The 23,560-nt window shown below is 38.9% G+C and overlaps 3 protein-coding genes across 3 annotated transcripts; all 3 read right to left on the reverse strand.

The window, feature by feature from the left end:
• LOC109828952 (uncharacterized mitochondrial protein AtMg00820-like) lies at positions 4,007-4,621 on the reverse strand. The gene has a single exon (XM_020395973.1). It carries the CDS (start codon positions 4,619-4,621, stop codon positions 4,007-4,009), a length of 615 nt encoding a protein of 204 aa, XP_020251562.1.
• Positions 9,099-9,525, reverse strand: LOC109828966. Its single transcript, XM_020395993.1, has 2 exons — positions 9,236-9,525; positions 9,099-9,180 (listed from the first exon to the last, which is right to left on the reverse strand). The coding sequence occupies exons 1-2, from the start codon at positions 9,523-9,525 to the stop codon at positions 9,099-9,101; spliced, it is 372 nt and encodes a 123-aa protein (XP_020251582.1).
• On the reverse strand, positions 14,606-15,785 carry LOC109828976. Its single transcript, XM_020396005.1, has 3 exons — positions 15,561-15,785; positions 15,135-15,299; positions 14,606-14,650 (listed from the first exon to the last, which is right to left on the reverse strand). The coding sequence occupies exons 1-3, from the start codon at positions 15,783-15,785 to the stop codon at positions 14,606-14,608; spliced, it is 435 nt and encodes a 144-aa protein (XP_020251594.1).

The following is a 23,560-nucleotide window of genomic DNA, read 5'->3' on the forward strand; positions in this document are numbered from 1 at the left end:
TTGCTCGACATAAACATCTTCAATTAATTCACCATGCAAGAATGCTGATTTGACGTCGAGTTGATACACAATCCAGCCTCTCTGTGCAACAAGAGCAGCATCACTCTAATTGTATCCATTCGAGCCATCGCAGCATAAACTTCTGTAAAATCTACTCAATTGCCTCTGCAAGCAGCCTTTTGCTACCAACCGAGCCTTGTACTTGTCAATATCCCCTGCCTCATTATATTTAGTTTTGAAAATCCATTTTACTCCTATCCTTTTAGCTCGTGCAGGCAGCATAACCAGTTTCCATGTGTTGTTCTTCTCAATGGACTCAATTTCTACATCCATGGCATTTCTCCACTTCTCACTTCCTACTGCATCCTCGAAGTTTGCGGGATCATCAGACATCACAAGTGCCATATTAGCTTGCGACTCCAAGTCTGAAATTCCCGAACCAGAAAGTCCAGAATCTGGTGTATAATCACTCATCCAAGCTGGGTGTCCTCTTTCTCTTGCCTCCCTTGCTTCTGGTGTCTCATAACCCATAGACGAATTATCTACATTTTCTTCTTCCTCACTTGAGTTCATAGTACCTCCTCCTGAATTTCCAGCTTCTTGATCTTCGAACTCATCATCACCGTCAGATGCTTTATCTTCTATCTCGTCGGCGACACCTTGATCTTCTCCCCACTCCAACTCCATTGACACATGCTGCTCATAGCTTGTATCCCAGTCCCACTCTCTTTTTTCTTCGAACACTAGAATTCCACAAAATGTTTCTCCGCTCCAAGCCTCCTGAGGTGTCATGTCTTTCACTACACTTGTAGGACATTTGTTTAACACAAACGTCATCCAATTGACTGCTTCTGGCCAAATGATCGTACCTGCAATGCCAGAGTTGTTGCAGGTCAAGTGTTGAGGTGAGAAAGCAGCTGGTGGGAGTTGCAACTGCTCTAGCCATAATAACAAGATTCCTATTTGCATTCATCGTTGTTTCAATGATCAATGCCAACTCTTCTTCATACCTGAGTTCTACCGTTAAGCCTCTTGCAAAGTTTTCGGTGACTTCAACATAAGTCATTAGCAGCAAAGTCTCACCTCAATCTATGTTGGCATAGTTTGCTTCTTTTTCTGTTCCTGGACACACATATTGAACTCCATCATAGAGGTTTTGAATTCTCCCAACATCACAACATCATTGCTAGTATAGATAAGATCATCAAAATAAACACTTACTCGCGAGATTTTTCCTCCACTGCCAATTTTAGAGAAAATGGTCTACTCACTGCTACATTTCTAAAAGCCTTCTTTGTTGAAGTGGGCATCAATTCGACTAAACCAAGCACGAGGTGCTTGCTTTAATTCATATAGCGCTTTCTGTAGCTTGTAAATTTTATCCTCTTCTCCTTTATTCTCATACCCCAAAGGTTGCTCGACATAGACATCTTCAATTAATTCACCATGCAAGAATGCTGATTTGACGTCGAGTTGATACACAATCCAGCCTCTCTGTGCAACAAGAGCAAGCATCTCTCTAATTGTATCCATTCGAGCTATCGGAGCATAAACTTCTGTAAAATCCACTCTTTGCCTCTGCGAGTAGCCTTTTGCTACCAACCGAGCCTTGTACTTGTCAATATCCCCTGCCTCATGGTATTTAGTTTTGAAAATCCATTTTTCTCCTATCCTTTTAGCTCATGTAGGCAGCTTAACCAGTTTTCATGTGTTGTTCTTCTCAATGGACTCAATTTCTGCATCCGTGGCCTTTCTCCACTTCTCACTTCCTACTACATCCTCGAAGTTTGCGGGATCATCAGACATCACAAGTGCCATATTAGCTTGCAACTCCAAATCTGAAATTCCCGAACCAGAAAGTTCAGAATCTGGTGTATAATCATTCATCCAAGCTGGTGGTCCTCTTTCTCTTGCCTCCCTTGCTTCTGGTGTCTTATAACCCATAGACGAATTATCTACATTTTCTTCTTCCTCACTTGAGTTCAAAGTACCTCCTCCTGAATTTCCAACTTCTTGATCTTCGAACTCATCATCACCGTCAGATGCTTCATCTTCTTTCTCGTCGGGACACCTTGATCTTCTCCCCACTTCAAGTCCATTGACACTTACTGCTCATAGCTTGTATCCCAGTCCCACTCTCTTTTTTCTTCGAACACTACATCTCTGCTAATCGCTATCTTTTTGGTGATAGGATTATGGAATCTGTAGACCTTTGACTCTTCACTCACTCTATGTAGGACGCAGAGTACACTTCTATCCTCCAATTTGGTTCTTCTTGCCTCTGGAACATGGATGAAAGCAATACACCCGAAGACTAAAGAATTCCACAAAATGTTTCTTTCCGCTCCAAGCCTCCTGAGGTGTCATGTCTTTCACTGCACTTGTAGGACATCTGTTTAACACAAACGTCGTCCAATTGACTGCTTCTGTCCAAAAGGTCTTCGGCATCTTCTTTTTTGAAAGCATCGATCTCACCATGTTTAGAATTGTTCTATTCTTCCTCTCCGCAACTCCATTTTGTTGTGGTGAGTATGCTGCTGTTAACTGCCTCTTGATCCATTTTCCTTGCAAAATTCATTGAACTCATTTGGATAGAACTCTCCTCCTCTGTCAATCCGAAAGTACTTGATTGATAGACCTGTTTCTTTTTCAACATTTCTTTTGAAAGCTACAAAGAAGCTAAATGTATCTGCTTTGTTTGTTAAATAAAAAGTCCATGCTCTTCGACTAAAGTCGTCAATGAAGTATAGTATGTACCTTCTACTACTGTTTGATTCTGGTGCGATCGGTCCGCCGAGATCTGCATGAACTAGCTCCAACTTCTGTTTTGCCCTCCATGTGCTCTTCTTTGGAAAGGAATTTCTATGCTGCTTTCCAATGAGACAATTTGTACATTCCTTCTTTGCAACATCAAACTTTGGCAACCCATGAACCATGTTCTTAGTATGTAAGGTCTTCATACATTCCTTCTTTGCAACATCAAACTTTGGCAACCCATGAACCATGTTCTTAGTATGTAAGGTCTTCATTCCCTTGTAGCTCAAGTGACCGTACCTGCAATGCCAGAGTTGTGGCAGGTCAAGTGTTGAGGTGAGAAAGCAGCTGGTGGGAGTTGCAACTGCTCCGGCCATAATAACAAACATCATATTTGTAGTCATCGTTGTTTCAATGATCAATCCTCTCTTTGGATGGTAAATTCTGCACTTCCCTTCATGCATCAGAATAGCTAGACCCTTCTCTTGCCATTGACCCACACTCAATAGGTTGTTCTTGAGCTCTGGTACATAATAAACTTTTGTGACTACAAGCTTCACTCCATTGATACTCAATTACACGCTGCGTTTTCGTTCTACATTCATCTTGGTGTTGTTCCCGAGCTTCACCAAGTGTCTAAACTCGCCGTCAAAGTCTGAAAACATCTTCTTATCCCCACACATATGGTTAGAATCACCTGAGTCTACGAACCAAGCTTCTGTTCTGCTTACTCCATTTGCCTCTGCTTGTGCCGTCAATGCCAATTCTTCTTCATACCTGAGTTCCACCGTTGAGCCTCTTGCAAAGTTTTCGGTGACTTCAACATGAGACATAAGCAGCAAAGTCTCACCTCAATCTATGTTGGCATAGTTTGCTTCTTTCTCTGTTCCTGGACACTCATATTGAACTCCATCATAGAGGTTTTGAATTCTCCCAACATCACATCATCATTGCTAGTATAAACAAGATCATTAATATAAACACTTACTCGCAAGATTTTTCCTCCACTGCCAATTTTAGAGAAAATGGTCTACTCACTGCTACATTTCTGAAATCCTTCTTTGTTGAAGTGGGCATCAATTCGACTAAACCAAGCACGAGGTGCTTGCTTTAATCCATATAGCGCTTTCTGTAGCTTGTAAATTTTATCCTCTTCTCCTTTCTTCTCATACCCCAAAGGTTGCTCGACATAGACATCTTCAATTAATTCACCATGCAAGGATGCTGATTTGACGTCGTGTTGATACACAATTCAGCCTCTCTGTGCAACAAGAGCAAGCATCACTCTAATTGTATCCATTCGAGCCATCGGAGCATAAACTTCTGTAAAATCCACTCCTTGCCTCTGCGAGCAGCCTTTTGCTACCAACCGAGCCTTGTACTTATCAATATCCCCTGCCTCATTGTATTTAGTTTTGAAAATCCATTTTACTCCTATCCTTTTAACTCGTGCAGGCAGCTTAACCAGTTTCCATGTGTTGTTCTTCTCAATGGACTCAATTTCTACATCCATGGCCTTTCTCCACTTCTCACTTCCTACTGCATCCTCGAAGTTTGCGGGATCATCAGACATCACAAGTGCCATATTAGCTTGCGACTCCAAGTCTGAAATTCCCGAACCAGAAAGTCCAGAACCTGGTGTATAATCACTCATCCAAGCTGGGGGTCCTCTTTCTCTTGCCTCCCTTGCTTCTGGTGTCTCATAACCCATAGACGAATTATCTACATTTTCTTCTTCCTCACTTGAGTTCAAAGTACCTCCTCCTGAATTTCCAGCTTCTTGATCTTCGAACTCATCATCACCGTCAGATGCTTTATCTTCTATGTCGTCGGCGACACCTTGATCTTCTCCCCACTCCAACTCCATTGACACTTGCTGCTCATAGCTTGTATCGCAGTCCCACTCTTTTTTCTTCGAACAATATATCTCTGCTAATCACTATCTTTTTGGTGATAGGATTGTTGAATCTGTAGGCCTTTGACTCTTCACTCACTCTAAGTAGGACGCAGAGTACACTTCTATCCTCCAATTTGGCTCTTCTTGCCTTTGGAACATGGATGAAAGCAATACACCCGAAGACTCTAAAGAATTCCACAAAATGTTTCTCCGCTCCAAGCCTCCTGAGGTGTCATGTCTTTCACTACACTTGTAGGACATCTGTTTAACACAAACGTCGTCCAATTGACTACTTCTGGCCAAAAGGTCTTCGACATCTTCTTTTCTGAAAGCAGCTGGTGGGAGTTGCAACTGCTCCGGCCATAATAACAAGCATCCTATTTGCAGTCATCGTTGTTTCAATGATCAATGCCTACTCTTCTTCATACCTGAGTTCCATCGTTGAGCCTCTTGCAAAGTTTTCGGTGACTTCAACATAAGACATAAGCAGCAAAGTCTCACCTCAATCTATGTTGGCATAGTTTGCTTCTTTCTCTGTTCCTGGACACCCATATTGAACTCCATAGAGGTTTTGAATTCTCCCAACATCACAACATCATTGCTAGTATAGATAAGATCATAAAAATAAACACTTGCGAGATTTTTCCTCCACTGCCAATTTTAGAGAAAATGGTCTACTCACTGCTATATTTCTGAAATCCTTCTTTGTTGAAGTGGGCATCAATTCGACTAAACCAAGCACGAGGTGCTTGCTTTAATCCATATAGCGCTTTCTGTAGCTTGTAACTTTTATCCTCTTCTCCTTTCTTCTCATACCCCAATGGTTGCTCGACATAGACATCTTCAATTAATTTACCATGCAAGAATACTGATTTGACGTCGAGTTGATACACAATCCAGCCTCTCTGTGCAACAAGAGCAAGCATCACTCTAATTCTATCCATCGGAGCATAAACTTCTGTAAAATCCACTCCTTGCCTCTGCGAGTAGCCTTTTGCTACCAACCGATTCTTGCACTTGTCAATATCCCCTGCCTCATTGTATTTAGTTTTGAAAATCCATTTTACTCCTATCCTTTTAGCTCGTGCAGGCAGCTTAACCAGTTTCCATGTGTTGTTCCTCTCAATGGACTCGATTTCTACATCCATGGCCTTTCTCCACTTCTCACTTCCTACTGCATCCTCGAAGTTTGCGGGATCATCAGACATCACAAGTGCCATATTAGCTTGCAACTCCAAGTCTGAAATTTCCGAACCAGAAAGTCCAGAACCTGGTGTATAATCACTCATCCAAGCTGGCGGTCCTCTTTCTCTTGCCTCCCTTGCTTTTGGTGTCTCATAACCCATAGACGAATTATCTACATTTTCTTCTTCCTCACTTGAGTTCAAAGTACCTCCTCCTGAATTTCCAGCTTCTTGATCTTCGAACTCATCATCACCGTCAGATGCTTTATCTTCTATCTCGTCGGCGACACCTTGATCTTCTCCCCACTCCAACTCCATTGACACTTGCAGCTCATAGCTTGTATCGCAGTCTCACTCTCTTTTTTCTTCGAACACTATATCTCTGCTAATAACTATCTTTTTGGTGATATGATTGTAGAATCTGTGGGCCTTTGACTCTTCACTCACACTAAGTAGGACGCAGAGTGCACTTCTATCCTCCAATTTGGCTCTTATTGCCTTTGGAACATGGATGAAAGCAATACACCCGAAGACTCTAAAGAATTCCACAAAATGTTTCTCCGCTCCAAGCCTCCTGAGGTGTCATGTCTTTCACTACACTTGTAGGACATCTATTTAACACAAACGTCGTCCAATTGACTACTTCTGGCCAAAAGGTCTTCGACATCTTCTGGTGGGAGTTGCAACTGCTCCGACCATAATAACAAGCATCCTATTTGCAGTCATCGTTGTTTCAATGATCATTGCCAACTCTTCTTCATACCTGAGTTCCACCGTTGAGCCTCTTGCAAAGTTTTCGGTGACTTCAACTTGAGACATAAGCAGCAAAGTCTCACCTCAATCTATGTTGGCATAGTTTGCTTCTTTCTCTGTTCCTGGACACTCATATTGAACTCCATCATAGAGGTTTTGAATTCTCCCAACATCACATCATTATTGCTAGTATAAATAAGATCATTAATATAAACACTTACTCGCAAGATTTTTCCTGCACTGCCAAGTTTAGAGAAAATGGTCTACTCACTGCTACATTTCTAAAATCCTTCTTTGTTGAAGTGGACATCAATTCGACTAAACCAAGTACGAGGTGCTTGCTTTAATCCATATAGCGTTTTCTGTAGCTTGTAAATTTTATCCTCTTCTCCTTTCTTCTCATACCCCAAAGGTTGCTCGACATAGACATCTTCAATTAATTCACCATGCAAGAATGCTGATTTGACGTCAAGTTGATACACAATCCAGCCTCTCTGTGCAACAAGATCAAGCATCTCTCTAATTGTATCCATTCGAGCTATCGGAGCATAAACTTCTGTAAAATCCACTCCTTGGCTCTGCGAGTAGCCTTTTGCTACCAACCGAGCCTTGTACTTGTCAATATCCCCTGCCTCATTGTATTTAGTTTTGAAAATCCATTTTTCTCCTATCCTTTTAGCTCGTGTAGGCAGCTTAACCAGTTTTCATGTGTTGTTCTTCTCAATGGACTCAATTTCTGCATCCATGGCCTTTCTCCACTTCTCACTTCCTACTACATCCTCGAAGTTTGCGGGATCATCAGACATCACAAGTACCATATTAGCTTGCAACTCCAAATCTGAAATTCCCGAACCAGAAAGTCCAGAACCTGGTGTATAATCATTCATCCAAGCTGGTGGTCCTCTTTCTCTTGCCTCCCTTGCTTCTAGTGTCTCATAACCCATAGACGAATTATCTACATTTTCTTCTTCCTCACTTGAGTTCAAAGTACCTCCTCCTGAATTTCCAGCTTCTTGATCTTCGAACTCATCATCACCGTCAGATGCTTTATCTTCTATCTCGTCGGCGACACCTTGATCTTCTCCCCACTCCAACTCCATTGACACTTGCTGCTCATAGCTTGTATCGCAGTCCCACTCTCTTTTTTCTTTGAACACTATATCTCTGCTAATCGCTATCTTTTTGGTGATAGGATTGTAGAATCTGTAGACCTTTGACTCTTCACTTCTATCCTCCAATTTGGTTCTTCTTGCCTCTGGAACATGGATAAAAGCAATACACCCGAAGACTCTAAAGAATTCCACAAAATGTTTCTCTCCGCTCCCAGCCTCCTGAGGTGTCATGTCTTTCACTGCACTTGTAGGACAAGGACATCTGTTTAACACAAACGTCGTCTAATTGACTGCTTCTGTCCAAAAGGTCTTCGGCATCTTCTTTTCTGAAAGCATCGATCTCACCATGTTTAGAATTGTTCTATTCTCCCTAACCGCAACTCCATTCTGTTGTGGTGAGTATGCTGTTGTCAACTGCCTCTCGATCCATTTTCCTTGCAAAATTCATTGAACTCATTTGGATAGAACTCTCCTCCTCTGTCAGTCCGAAAGTACTTGATTGATAGACCTGTTTCTTTTACAACATTTCTTTTGAAAGCTACAAAGGAGCTAAATGTATCTGCTTTGTTTGTTAAATAAATAGTCCATGCTCTTCGACTAAAGTCGTCAATGAAGTATAGTATGTACCTTCTACTACTGTTTGATTCTGGTGCGATCGGTCCGCGCATGAACTAGCTCCAACTTCTGTTTTGCCCTCCATGTGCTCTTCTTTGGAAAGGAATTTCTATGCTGCTTTCCAATGAGACAATTTGTACATTCCTTCTTTGCAACATCAAACTTTGGCAACCCATGAACCATGTTCTTAGTATGTAAGGTCTTCAGACCCTTGTAGCTCAAGTGACCGTACCTGCAATGCCAGAGTTGTGGCAGGTCAAGTGTTGAGGTGAGAAAGCAGCTGGTGGGAGTTGCAACTGCTCCGGCCATAATAACAATCATCATATTTGCAGTCATCGTTGTTTCAATGATCAATCCTCTCTTTGGATGGTAAATTCTGCACTTCCCTTCATGCATCAGAATAGCTAGACCCTTCTCTTGCCATTGACCCACACTCAATAGGTTGTTCTTGAGCTCTGGTACATAGTAAACTTTTGTGACTACAAGCTTCACTCCATTGATACTCAATTACACGCTGCGTTTTCGTTCTACATTCATCTTGGTGTTGTTCCCGAGCTTCACCAAGTGTCTAAACTCGCCGTCAAAGTCTGAAAACATCTTCTTATCCCCACACATATGGTTAGAACAACCTGAGTCTACGAACCAAGCTTCTGTTCTGCTTACTCCATTTGTCTCTGCTTGTGCCGTCAATGCCAACTCTTCTTCATACCTGAGTTCCACCGTTGAGCCTCTTGCAAAGTTTTCGGTGACTTCAACATGAGACATAAGCAGCAAAGTCTCACCTCAATCTATGTTGGCATAGTTTGCTTCTTTCTCTGATCCTGGACACTCATATTGAACTCGATCATAGAGGTTTTGAATTCTCCTAACATCACATCATCATTGCTAGTATTGATAAGATCATTAATATAAACACTTACTCGCAAGATTTTTCCTTCACTGCCAATTTTAGAAAAAATGGTCTACTCACTGCTACATTTCTGAAATCCTTCTTTGTTGAAGTGGGCATCAATTCGACTAAACCAAGCACGAGGTGCTTGTAAATTTTATCCTCTTCTCCTTTCTTCTCATACCCCAAAGGTTGCTCGACATAGACATCTTCAATTAATTCACCATGCAAGGATGCTGATTTGATGTCGTGTTGATACACAATCCAGCCTCTCTGTGCAACAAGAGCAAGCATCACTCTAATTGTATCCATTCGAGCCATCGGAGCATAAACTTTGTAAAATCCACTCCTTGCCTCTGCGAGCAGCCTTTTGCTACCAACCGAGCCTTGTACTTGTCAATATCCTATGCCTCATTGTATTTAGTTTTGAAAATCCATTTTACTCCTATCCTTTTAGCTCGTGCAGGCAGCTTAACCAGTTTCCATGTGTTGTTCTTCTCAATGGACTCAATTTCTGCATCCATGACCTTTCTCCACTACTCACTTCCTACTGCATCCTCGAAGTTTGCGGGATCATCAGACATCACTAGTGCCATATTAGCTTGCGACTCCAAGTCTGAATTTCCCAAACCAGAAAGTTCAGAACCTGGTGTATAATCACTCATCCAAGCTGGTGGTCCTCTTTCTCTTGCCTCCCTTGCTTCTGGTGTCTCATAACCTATAGACGAATTATCTACATTTTCTTCTTCCTCACTTCAGAGTACCTCCTCCTGAATTTCCAACTTCTTGATCTTCGAACTCATCATCACCGTCAGATGCTTCATCTTCTATCTCGTCGGGACACCTTGATCTTCTCCGCACTCTAGCTCCATTGACACTTGCTGCCCATAGCTTGTATCCCAGTCCCACTCTCTTTTTTCTTCGAACACTACATCTCTGCTAATCGCTATCTTTTTGGTGATAGGATTGTGGAATCTGTAGACCTTTGATTCTTCACTCACTCTAAGTAGGACGCAGAGTACACTTCTATCCTCCAATTTGGTTCTTCTTGCCTCTGGAACATGGATGAAAGCAATACACCCGAAGACTCTAAAGAATTCCATAAAATGTTTCTCTCCGCTCCAAGCCTCCTGAGGTGTCATGTCTTTCACTGCACTTGTAGGACATCAGTTTAACACAAACGTCTTCCAATTGACTGTTTATGGCCAAAAGGTCTTCGGCATCTTCTTTTCTGAAAGCATCGATCTCACCATGTTTAGAATTGTTCTATTCTTCCTCTCCGCAATTCCATTCTGTTGTGGTGAGTATGCTGCTGTCAACTGCCTCTTGATCCATTTTCCTCGCAAAATTCATTGAACTCATTTGGATTGAACTCTCCACCTCTGTCAGTCCGAAAGTACTTGATTGATAGACCTATTTCTTTTTCAACATTTCTTTTGAAAGCTACAAAGGAGCTAAATGTATCTACTTTGTTTGTTAAATAAAAAGTCCATGCTCTTCGACTAAAGTCATCAATGAAGTATAGTATGTACCTTTTACTACTGTTTGATTCTGGTGCGATCGGTCGGCAGAGATCTGCATGAACTAGCTCCAACTTCTGTTTTGCCCTCCATGTGCTCTTCTTTGGAAAGGAATTTCTATGCTGCTTTCCAATTAGACAATCTGTACATTCCTTCTTCGCAACATCAACTTTGGCAAGCCATGAACCATGTTCTTACTATGTAAGGTCTTCAGACCCTTGTAGCTCAAGTGACCGTACCTGCAATGCCAGAGTTGTGGCAGGTCAAAGTGTTGAGGTGAGAAAGCAGCTGGTGGGAGTTGCAACTGCTCCGGCCATAATAACAAACATCCTATTTGCGGTCATCGTTGTTTCAATGATCAATTCTCTCCTTGGATAGTAAATTCTGCACTTCCCTTCATGCATCAGAATAGCTAGACCCTTCTCTTGCCATTCACCCACACTCAATAGGTTGTTCTTGAGCTCTAGTACATAATAAACTTTTGTGACTACATGCTTCACTCCATTGATACTCAATTACACGCTGCGTTTTCGTTCTAAATTCATCTTGGTGTTGTTCCCGAGCTTCACCAAGTGTCTAAACTCGATGTCAAAGTCTGAAAACATCTTCTTATCCCCACACATATGGTTAGAACAACCTGAGTCTACGAACCAAGCTTCTGCTCTGCTTACTCCATTTGCCTCTGCTTGTGCCATCAATGCCAACTCTTCTTCATACCTGAGTTCCACCGCTGAGCCTCTTGCAAAGTTTTCGGTGACTTCAACATGAGACATACGTCGCAAAGTCTCACCTCCATCTATGTTGGCATAGTTTGCTTCTTTCTCTGTTCCTGGACACTCATATTGAACTCCATCATAGAGGTTTTGAATTCTCCCAACATCACATCATCATTGCTAGTATAGATAAGATCATCAATATAAACACTTACTCGCAAGATTTTTCCTCTACTGCTAATTTTAGAGAAAAGGGTCTACTCACTGCTACATTTTTGAAATCCTTCTTTGTTGAAGTGGGCATTAATTCGGCTAAACCAAGCACGAGGTGCTTGCTTTAATCCATATAGCGCTTTCTGTAGCTTGTAAATTTTATCCTCTTCTCCTTTCTTCTCATACCCCAAAGGTTGCTCGACATAGACATCTTAAATTAATTCACCATGCAATAATGCTGATTTGACGTCGAGTTGATACACAATCCAGCCTCTCTGTGCAACAAGCGCAAGCATCACTCTAATTGTATCCATTCGAGCCATCGGAGCATAAACTTCTGTAAAATCCACTCCTTGCCTCTGCGAGTAGCCTTTTGCTCCCAACCGAGCCTTGTACTTGTCAATATCCCCTGCCTCATTGTATTTAGTTTTGAAAATGTATTTTACTTCTATCCTTTTAGCTCGTGCAGGCAGCTTAACCAGTTTCCATGTGTTGTTCTTCTCAATGGACTCAATTTCTGCATCCGTGGCTTTTCTCCACTTCTCACTTCCTACTGCATCCTCAAAGTTTGCGGGATCATCAGACATCACAAGTGCCATATTAGCTTGCAACTCAAAGTCTGAAATTCCCGAACCAGAAAGTCCAGAGCCTGGTGTATAATCACTCATCCAAGCTGGTGGTCCTCTTTCTCTTGCCTCCCTTGCTTCTGGTGTCTCGTAACCCATAGACGAATTATCTACATTTTCTTCTTCTTCGCTTGAGTTCAAAGTACCTCCTCCTGAATTTCCAACTTCTTGATCTTCGCACTCATCATCATCGTTAGATGCTTCATCTTCTATCTCGTCGTGACACCTTGATCTTCTCCCTACTCCTGCTCACTGACACTTGCTGCTCATAGCTTGTATCCCAGTCCCACTCTCTTTTTTCTTCGAACACTGCATCTCTGCTAATCGCTATCTTTTTGGTGATAGGATTGCAGAATCTGTAGACCTTTGACTCTTCACTCACTCTAAGTAGGACGCAGAGTACACTTCTATCCTCCAATTTAGTTCTTCTTACCTCTGGAACATGGATGAAAGCAATACACCCGAAGACTCTAAAGAATTCCACAAAATGTTTCTCTCCGCTCCAAGCCTCATGAGGTGTCATGTCTTTCACTGCACTTGTAGGACATCTGTTTAACACAATCGTCGTCCAATTAACTGCTTATGGCCAAAAGGTCTTCAGCATCTTCTTTTCGGAAAGCATTGATCTCACCATGTTTAGAATTGTTCTACTCCTCCTCTCCGCAACTCCATTCTGTTGTGGTGAATATGCTGTTGTCAACTGCCTCTTGATCCATTTTCCTTGCAAAATTCATTGAACTCATTTGGATTGAACTCTCCANCAACATCAACTTTGGCAACCCATGAACCATGTTCTTACTATGTAAGGTCTTCAGACCCTTGTAGCTCAAGTGACCGTACCTGCAATGCCAGAGTTGTGGCAGGTCAAGTGTTGAGGTGAGAAAGCAGCTGGTGGGAGTTGCAACTGCTCCGGCCATAATAACAAACATCCTATTTGCAGTCATCGTTGTTTCAATGATCAATCCTCTCCTTGGATGGTAAATTCTGCACTTTCCTTCATGCATCAGAATAGCTAGACCCTTCTCTTGCCATTGACCGTACCAGTTTCCATGTGTTGTTCTTCTCAATGGACTCAATTTCTGCATCCATGGCCTTTCTCCACTTCTCACTTCCTACTGCATCCTCGAAGTTTGCGGGATCATCAGACTTCACAAGTGCCATATTAGCTTACGACTCCAAGTCTGAAATTCCCGAACCAGAAAGTCCAGAACCTGGTGTATAATCACTCATCCAAGCTGGTGGCCCTCTTTCACTTGCCTCCCTTGCTTCTGGTGTCTCTTAACCCATAGACAAATTATCTACATTTTCTACTTCCTCGCTTGAGTTCAAAGTACCTCCTGGATTTCCAACTTCTTGATCTTCGAACTCATCATCACCGTCAGATGCTTCATCTTCTTTCTCGTCGGGACACCTTGATATTCTCCCCACTCCAGCTCCATTGACACTTGCTGCCCATAGCTTGTATCCCTGTCCCACTCTCTTTTTTCTTCGAACACTGCATCTCTGCTAATCGCTATCTTTTTGGTGATAGGATTGTAGAATCTGTAGACCTTTGACTCTTCACTCACTCTAAGTAGGACGCAGAGTACACTTCTATCCTCCAATTTGGTTCTTCTTGCCTCTGGTACATGGACGAAGGCAACACACCCGAAGACTCTAAAGAATTCCACAGAAGGTTTCTCTCCGCTCCAAGCCTTCTGAGGTTACTTGTCTTTTCACTGCACTTGTAGGAGATCTCTTTAACACAAACGTCGTCCAATTGACTGCTTCTGGCCAAAAGGTTCAGCATCTTCTTGTAGGAGATCTCTTTAACACAAACGTCGTCCAATTGACTGCTTCTGGCCAAAAGGTTCAGCATCTTCTTTTCTGAAAGCATCGATCTCACCATGTTTAGAATTGTTCTATTCTTCCTCTCCGTAACTCCATTCTGTTGTGGTGAGTATGCTGCTGTCAACTGCCTCTTGATCCATTTTCCTTACAAAATTCATTGAACTCATTTGGATTGAACTCTCCACCTCTGTCAGTCCGAAAGTACTTGATTGATAGACCTGTTTCTTTTTCAACATTTCTTTTGAAAGCTACAAAGGAGCTAAATGTATATGCTTTGTTTGTTAAATAAAAAGTCCATGCTCTTCGACTAAAGTCATTTTTACTACTGTTTGATTCTGGTGCGATCGGTCCGCATAAATCTGCATGAACTAGCTCTAACTTCTGTTTTGCCCTCCAAGTGCTCTTCTTTGGAAAGGAATTTCTATGCTGCTTTCCAATGAGACAATCTGTACATTCCTTCTTTGCAACATCAAACTTTGGCAACCTATGAACCATGTTCTTACTCTGTAAGGTCTTCAGACCCTTGTAGCTCAAGTGACCTTACCTGCAATGCCAGAGTTATGGCAGGTCAAATGTTGAGGTGAGAAAGCAGCTGGTGGGAGTTGCAACTGCTCCGGCCATAATAACAAACATCCTATTTGCAGCAGCTGGTGGGAGTTGCAACTGCTCCGGCCATAATAACAAACATCCTATTTGCAGTCATCGTTGTTTTAATGATCAATCCTCTCCTTAGATGGTAAATTCTGCACTTCCCTTCATGCATCAGAATAGCTAGACCCTTCTCTTGCTATTGACCCACACTCAATAGGTTGTTCTTGAGCTCTGGTACATAATAAACTTTTGTGACTCCATGCTTCACTCCATTGATACTCAATTGCACGCTGCCTTTTTGTTCTACATTCATCTTGGTGTTGTTCCCGAGCTTCACAAAGTATCTAAACTCGCCGTCAAAGTCTGAAAACATCTTCTTATCCCTACACATGGTTAGAACAACCTGAGTCTACGAACCAAGCTTCTGCTCTGCTTACTCCATTTGTCTCTGCTTGTGCCATCAATGCCAACTCTTCTTCATAACTGAGTTCCCCCGCTGAGCCTCGTGCAAAGTTTTCGGTGACTTCAACATGAGACATAAGCAGCAAAGTCTCACCTCCATCTATGTTGGCATAGTTTGCTTCTTTCTCTATTCCTGGACACTGATATTGGAAGTGCCTAAGCTTATGACATCGAAAGCATTCAATTGTTGCACGATTGAATGTTTGTCGGCCTCTTCCTCTACCTCTTCCATGAAAACCTCCTCGATTTCCTCATCCTCTCCCACCTTCATATGAAACTTTCAGAGCTTGCTCCTCATAAGTACTCCTCTTTTGAAACTTTTGTTCATGAACTAGCAGATAGCTTCGAAGTTGATTCACCGAAAGACTTTTGATATCTTTCGATTCCTCTATGGATCATACAACAAAATTCCAGCTCTCAGGAAGTGTACGCAGAGTCTTCTTTACAATCTTAGCATCCTCCAAGCCTTCTCCTAGATTGCTCATATTATTGCAGACTAACGCTACTCTTGAAAAATAATCTGTAATTGACTCACTAATTTTCATCTCAAGTTCCTCCAAATCTCTTCGAAGTGTCTGCAGCTGTGCATTGTGCACCTTCTCATCTCCTTGGAACCTTGTCTTCATTGACTCCCAAAGCTGCTTAGCTGTGTCCTTTTGGGTGTTAGTCTTCAAGGTCGTCTTGTCAATGGCTTGGAAAAGGTAATTCTTTACCTTTAAATCCTTCAGCTTCAAGTCTGCTAGCTTTGCTTTCTGGGCACCATTCAGGATCTCGCCTCTCGCTGGTTCGGTATAACCTATCTCCACCAAATTTCACCACTCTTTTGATCGTATCAAATTCTCCATGAGCATCGCCCAATACTCCTAGTCTCCATCAAACATAGGAATGCTCAGGGTGGCATCCTTCTCTGTTTCCATCTCTACACTCTAATTTCTCACTCTTCACTCGTGCTTGCTCTTCTTTGTTCCTCACTTTCTCTCCTGTTTGCACTCACACACACTCACAATCAGGCCACTAGTGAGCTCTGATACCAATTGTTGAGAATTGGTATCAAGCTAGGTATCTGAGAAACAAAGATTGATTGAATACTACAATACTTTATTGAATGCAAACATCTGGCTTTATAGCCTTACAACCTAACAGAAAGAGAAATTGCAGCCCACTAACATAGTAGTAAAACTACAGAAATTGAAAATTTCAAAGCTAACAACTACATCCTAACTTGTAGGATCATTATTTGACAGAGACTCTAGATAACCAAGATTCCCTACTTTCAAGCAACAAACAACAACAACCACGACTAAGTCTTCCAACAAGGGTCACCCGTGTAATTAAATTAGTAATATTGTAGATACGCAGCTATGAATTGTTACTTTCTGTCTAACTTTGAAACATTTAGTATTTACCTTCATTCTTATCACCTTTTGATTTGTTGTCTTTAGGTTGAGGTTTGTTACACACTGAAACTTTGGCTTACTTGTGCCACCTCTATTTTTTATTTGGTATTTTTTGGTTCGAGTCTATCATATTGAGCTCAGAGTTGTTATCTCTGTGTTGAAGTTAGTCACGCATACTTATTAATTGTTACATTTGTTTTGAATTTTCACCTTTATGTATGAGTTGATAGCTTTGTGTACTTGTTACCATTGGCATAAGTTTGCTGTCTTTATTTCTTACATTTACATTTTGTCTCTACATCTTGATTTGTCAACATTAGCTATGAATCTTTGGCTTAAGTGTGTTACCTTTATTTTTTTATTTGATTTTCTTTGTGTTTTAGTTTATCTTCAAATATGCTTCATTACATTTGCATCAAATGTCATCTTTAGATATCAATTGTTACATTTATTCTCAACTTTAGATATGAATTGTTACATTTAGCATAGTTTTCTTTTCTTTATTTTGTCACATTTATATTTGTTTTATCTTTAGGTCAATCTCTGTCACCTTTAGCTATTAACCTTTGGCTATATTTTCTTACCTTTATTTTTGTACCGCTTTGTTGATTTTGTCACATATAGCTATTAATTGTAACATTTCTCTTATTTGATGCCTTCGTGTTGATGCTTGTCACCTTTTCCTATGAGCGTTTGGCTTTATTTTGTTACCTTTTCTTTATGTGATGCCTTTGTGTTGATGTTTTGGAGATCACTTAAAATATAACTAAATGGAAGAATAGGATAAATGTATTCAATCCCAAAAATTTGTGATAATGGCTTCGTCATTGTCACTCTGTCGATGTTTGTCACCTTCAACATTCTTTGTTTTTGTCACCTTGAGATTTTCTTATCTTGAGGTCGAAGTTTGTCACCTTTAGTATAGACTTTCTTCTTATTTGTGTTGCCTTTATTTTTTATTTTGGCAACCTTGTGTTAAAGTTTGTTTTTTTTTCTTTTTGCTATGAATTGTTATCTTTATATAGAAGTTTTTCATCTTTAGCTATATTAGTTGTTGCATTTGTTTTAAACTATGTCAGGCTTCCCAATGAGTTTAGCTTTTGTCTTAGTTTGTTATCTGTTATGTACTTTTGTCATCTTTACCTATTAATAGTATAGATTTCTCATCACTGAGAATTTGCAATATATGTTATTTTATCACAATAGCAGAGTATATTAAGAATTGCAGAGTTAAGACGGTACATAGATAATGAATTAGAATTGTAAGTCCCATGAGAAGTCTATTATCCTTATATAATGGTTGTAGTCTTCTATTGAGAACACTATTTCTGTTCCATTAGTGGATTGGAAGCCAATTTCTGACTCAAATGCTTAATCATAGATTTTGCAGTTGAGCCGAACACATGGGACAACATTGATTTTTGAAATTTTGTTTTGTTTAGAAAGTTATTACATCACATGATTTGTATATTTGTATATGTTAGAAAGATATCTATGTGTTTTTCCTTTGTGATCCGTATCATTTAGATGGCATACATTTTAAAAAAAATATTTTTTGTTTTTGCTGAATTATATGAATAATCATTCTATATCATATGTTAAATGGATGTGACTATGAGAGATGTCATTTATTTTCACTGTTATGGTCTGATAAGCGTCATCTCATATCTATTTCTAATTTGATCCCCTCCTAGTAAATGTGGCATACTATTTTTTTAGTGACAAGTCTTTTGTATGGTTTGAAAGTAAATTTGATGTTATTTGTTTTACTTCTATTGTAAATTTCTCTCTGTTTGACCCCTATTTTTCAGATTTAAGTTTTTGCACTCCTCTTAATCTAATGTACAATTTTTAGTGGCGATAGTCTTTTGTTTTGTTTAGAAGTAAATTTTTATGTTAGATTGTATGCTTTTACCATAAATCTCTTTGTTTGACCCTTAACATTAAGTTTTTGTTATGATTGAGGTGTTGGCAATTTGATGTTGAATATTTTATGGTATACTGTGAGGTTCTGAAGAGAAACTTGCTTAGAAACTACAGTGTCAATAAATATACCCATCGAAGCTGATTATTTTTTTGGGATTCAACTGAAAATAATTTGAACACATGGGTTTGTCATCTGTATTTTGTAGTCATGTCCTGTTTCTTGCTATCTTACACAAGTCATCAATGAGTTGTAAAGGGAAAACTGTATAGCATCTACATAATTTTACGGTGATGGAATGGAATCATATCAGAAAAGTATGAATAATTAGATAAAGAGGAAATGTAATGGTATTGCCAACAGTACTACAAATAACAAACTATAATGTAAAGTTAATCTATTTTGTGGAGCCCAACTACTGGCTACAAACCTCAAGGTTTTCATATATATACTTCATAATTTATTAAAAGGGTCATATAATCTTATATAATCAAAGTGATTTAATATTGAATAATAATATTGTTGTAATAATATCGTTATTAGGGAAATTTCTTCATTAACCAATATGTTCTTTACGATATATAAGCTATGCACTCTAAATTCTTATGTTTTTTATAGAGCCAAAAAGTTTGAATACGAGTCACTAACATGTTGCTCTCACAACAAAAAAATGCACTTAGCAGATATGAATATTCTAGATGAGTTATGTGTCCTATATACAATACAATTACCCTAAGCAAGTGAGTTATAATAGTATTTTTTTTATCCATAATGTTTGGGGCAAGATTTGATAGGGATCTTGGATCAATTTTTTTATATTTAGAGCAAATGACAATATATCATAATATCCTTAGTCTAATTTCGCAGAATATAATTCTTCACGTTTATATATTTATGCTCACATATATATATGCATACAACCGTAAAATAATTCGTTTATCATCATATAACAATATATTTCAAATTTTCGGGGTTTTACATTTTCCTATTTTATTTTAACTATTTTTATCAATTTAAATAATTATGATATTCAACCACGTGCATTGCACCGTGCATCTCAACAAGTGTGAAGAAAATCATGAGTCCTATTTTTATTGATGGATTCTCTTTACACCATTGATCGGAGATGTTTTTTAAGGTCAGATGGATATGAACTTGGTTTCATTGATCGGAGATGTTTTTTAAGGTCAGATGGATATGAACTTGGTTTCACAACTTTCTGACTTTTCCATCTTGAATCTCCCTTCCTTTTCTCGACAAATTCTCCTTGATTTCTTTGGAGTTTTTCAATTTTTCCACCTTGAATTTTTATTTCTTTCCTTTTTTGAACATTGCTATAAATTGACATAAGTGTATATTAACGTATGTTCTTCTGAAGAATTGAGAACTGAAAAAGTCGAGCCTAATGACCTATTAAATTAGATCCAATTCTGTAGAAATAGTTTGACCATGATTCAAATGCTGGGTCAAGACAAATGGCGTGTGAACTGGTTAACCTAGATAAACTAAAGTCGGATGGAGGTAGGAATTAATCACTGTTTTTTATTGTTTGGGGGGTCAAAAACATTGTGGAGGGATTTTTCTATTACTTTGAAATAGGAGTATCTTCTTCTAGAGTTATTTAAAGCACCCAAATTTGCGTGGTTTGTATAAAATGCCAATTGGATATTTATAACAATAATAAAAAGTTTAATGCTTATTTGATTGTACATAGTAGAACCTATTGTTGATACAAAAAAGTAAATGGTGGTGTCTAGAAGGAGAGAAGCACACGAGTTTGGACCAATTTGTTTTGGTTGGCCACTGTAATTGTTCTGCTATGTTGTTTATAGCAAATTGATTGAACAGTCCAGTTATTATGAATATGTATCTGCTTGAAGTCTAGGTAGCATTTAAATTGGAAGCATGGGAGCTCACATGTTGTTTTGTGTACATTGTAAGATTTTTCGATTACTTTTTGAGGGTAGAATAAGAGCGGATAGTATATATGTGCACATACACTTTGGCCCACTGGTATTTGTTTCGCAATGAAGGATGGGAACATTATGAATAGGTTTGTGCATGTGTCTGGTAGATTTTGTTCATCAATGTTGCCTTTTGGATTGTGCTGGTATTCAAAGGTTTGTGCTTATCAAAAGTATTGAGCTTAATTGCTTGTTTTCTGTTTCTTGATAGTTTCTGCTGTGTTGATCCTACTTTATTGTAATATTAAAGAGTTCTTATCTCTGAGCATTATTACTATCTGTTTTTTAATACATAGCGGACAATGTTACGAATTGCAAAGATAAGACAGTGTTAAGATATATTGAATTAGATATGTTATTTCCCTTGAGGAGTCTATAACTGTTTCATAATGGTTGTAGACTTCCATCTGGAACTATATTACTGTTCTAGTAATGATTTAGAGCTAAATTTGTTATAAATGTCTAATTATAGCTTTGTAGGTGAGCAGAACACATGGGACGATTTTGACTTGTGAAATTTCGGTTTGTTAAAAGAGTTGTTATATCACATGATTTTTTGTATGTGTATTTTTGAGTGTTTTCAATGTCTTTCTCCCCTCTGATCTGTATCATTTTGACGATATAAATAGTAGTTTTTTTCTCACCGAGTTATATGAATATTCATTTTATTTTATTAAACGGATATGAGTATGATAAATCCCTTCTTATCACAGTTAGGCTATGATGAATGTCATTCCATATCTTTTTCCAGTATGTTTGCACTTTTAGTGAATGTAATGTACATTTTCTTAGTGACAAGTCTTTTACATGGTTCAAAAGTAAATTTTATGTTAGATTGTAATACTTTTAGCATAAATTTCTCTTTGTTTGACCCTTAAATTATTGAGTTTCTTAACTTTTTTTTAATGCTCGAGGTTTAGGAAGTTTGGTGGTAAATATATGGTGGTAAATACTTTATGTTACGCTAGGTCTCGAGTTTCTGAATAGAAACCGGACGCTACACAGTCAATAAATATAATCCCCAAAGTAGTTTTTTTTATTTGGATGAGTTCAAAATAGTTTGAACATTGTCATCTGTGTTTCCTAGGCATGTTTCTGTTTCTTGCTATCTCATAATGCAGCATTTAGCATAAAACGAATGTGCTGGCTTATACAAGTTAAGTTCTTGCATCAAAGCTTTTGTTATATCACTGCTGCATTTAGCATCTATATTTTTATTTCTTCCTTTAGATCTGTGTAGCATTTTGATGGATGTATGTATAGGAATATTATTAGTCATGCTTCTATTTCTTGCTATCTTATAATGAGGCATTTCCGTCGTCAGATCTATTGTGATTGATGGCCATCTCTTTAGACAATTGATCAAAAGATGTTAGTTTAAGGTCAGATTTGTATTGCTCAGGTTTCGGAATTCTCTTGACTTTTCCATCTTGGATCTCTGTTTTTCCTCCAAACAAATTCTCGTGGGTAGCTTTGGAGTTTTTACCACTTTTTCACTTTGGTTCGCTTTTTCTTTCCTTGAAAAATTAGCATGCTCTTTACTAAAGACTATGCTCTAAGTTGACAAAAATGTATGTGGATTGTTGATCTTTTGAAGAATTGGAAACTAAAAAATTCGATCTTGAAGACCTATCAAATTAAATACAAATCTTTAGATACAGTTTGACCATTATCAATATGCTGGGTCAGGAGGAAATGGCTTGTGAAGTGCTTGACCTAGACAAACTAAACTCAGGTGGTGGTGTGGTTGTTTGGGGGATAAAAACATGATTAAGTGATTTCCATGTTATTTAGAAAGAGTAATGTCTTCTTCTAGAGTTGTTTAAAGCACCTAATTTTAGAACGTTTGTAAATCGGATATTTATAACATGAATATATGTTTTATTTGATTGATACATGTTATTTACTTTCGAAGTTGATATAGAAAAACTAAATGGTCGTGTTAGAAAAGGAGCACACATTAAATTTGGACCTACTTGTTTTAGTTGACTGTTTAATTTTAATCTTTCTGATGTGTTGTTCATAGCAAATGGGTTGAACTGTACAGTTCTTATGAGTATGTATGTGCAAACCATATATTTAGAGTTTTAATGCAAAGCATTGGAATTCATATTTCTGGTTACACTTCACGAGATTTCATTTCTTTGTTGGGAGTTCAATACGAGTGGATAGCATATATGTGCACGGCAAAGGCTGGTGACTGTTGAATACTTGTTTTGCACTGAAGGAAGGGAATGTTATGTATGAGGCTGTGTATGTGCCAGTTAAATTTTGTTCGTCAATGCTGCCTGGTGAATTGTGCGTCTTATTTAAAGGTTTGTGCCTAACAGAAGTATTGATCTCATTTGCATCTTGATTGTTTTATGCTTATGTTTGGAATACAGTGCACATTTTTTATACTTTCTGTATTGTGTCTGGGTTCTTTTGTGGGTAGAATATTTGTTTGATCTCATTTGCATCATGATTGTTTTATGCTTATGTTTACTTAAGGATGCTTTCAGAGTAATAATTAGTAATCCAAAGGAAACCGCAATTGGTGTTTACAAATTGACATCACAGGTGTCAGAGAAAGAGCAGATGGAGATTAATTAGATCATAAGAATCTTTCTCATGAGCAATAATGTTTCCATTCGTGTTGAGGTTTGTATGTTTAGTTCTGAGACTTACTTGGTTGCCAACTAATGCAATTGTTGCAATATCATGTATTATTGATCTGTCTGTATTAGGTGTGGATCTTAACCAGCTACAACAAATAAATTATTTTTTTTTTTGTGGGAAGCTAATAAATCGTTGCTTATAGCGCACAAACTCATGAACTTCGAACAATGCTTATAGCGCACAAACTCATGAACTTCGAACAATGCTTAACAATCTGCCTTTAGGTCAGAAATCATGGGTTATAACCCATGAAATCGCGAATTATACACTTTGGCCAATTGTTTGCACAGGCTGAAAAAAGAGCGTAAATATACAAATTTTAGGGGTTATAGTTCACGAAGTCGTGAAATTTGAGTCAGCCGAATCATTTGCCGTCAGACGAAACCGTCAAAGTTGGGAAAAAATCGTAGCCTAAAGCACACGAACTCGTGAAATTCAAACAATGCTTAGTCGTATGT

The sequence above is a fragment of the Asparagus officinalis genome, chromosome 1 (genome assembly GCF_001876935.1).
Source record: "Asparagus officinalis chromosome 1, Aspof.V1, whole genome shotgun sequence".
Lineage (NCBI taxonomy): Eukaryota > Viridiplantae > Streptophyta > Magnoliopsida > Asparagales > Asparagaceae > Asparagus > Asparagus officinalis.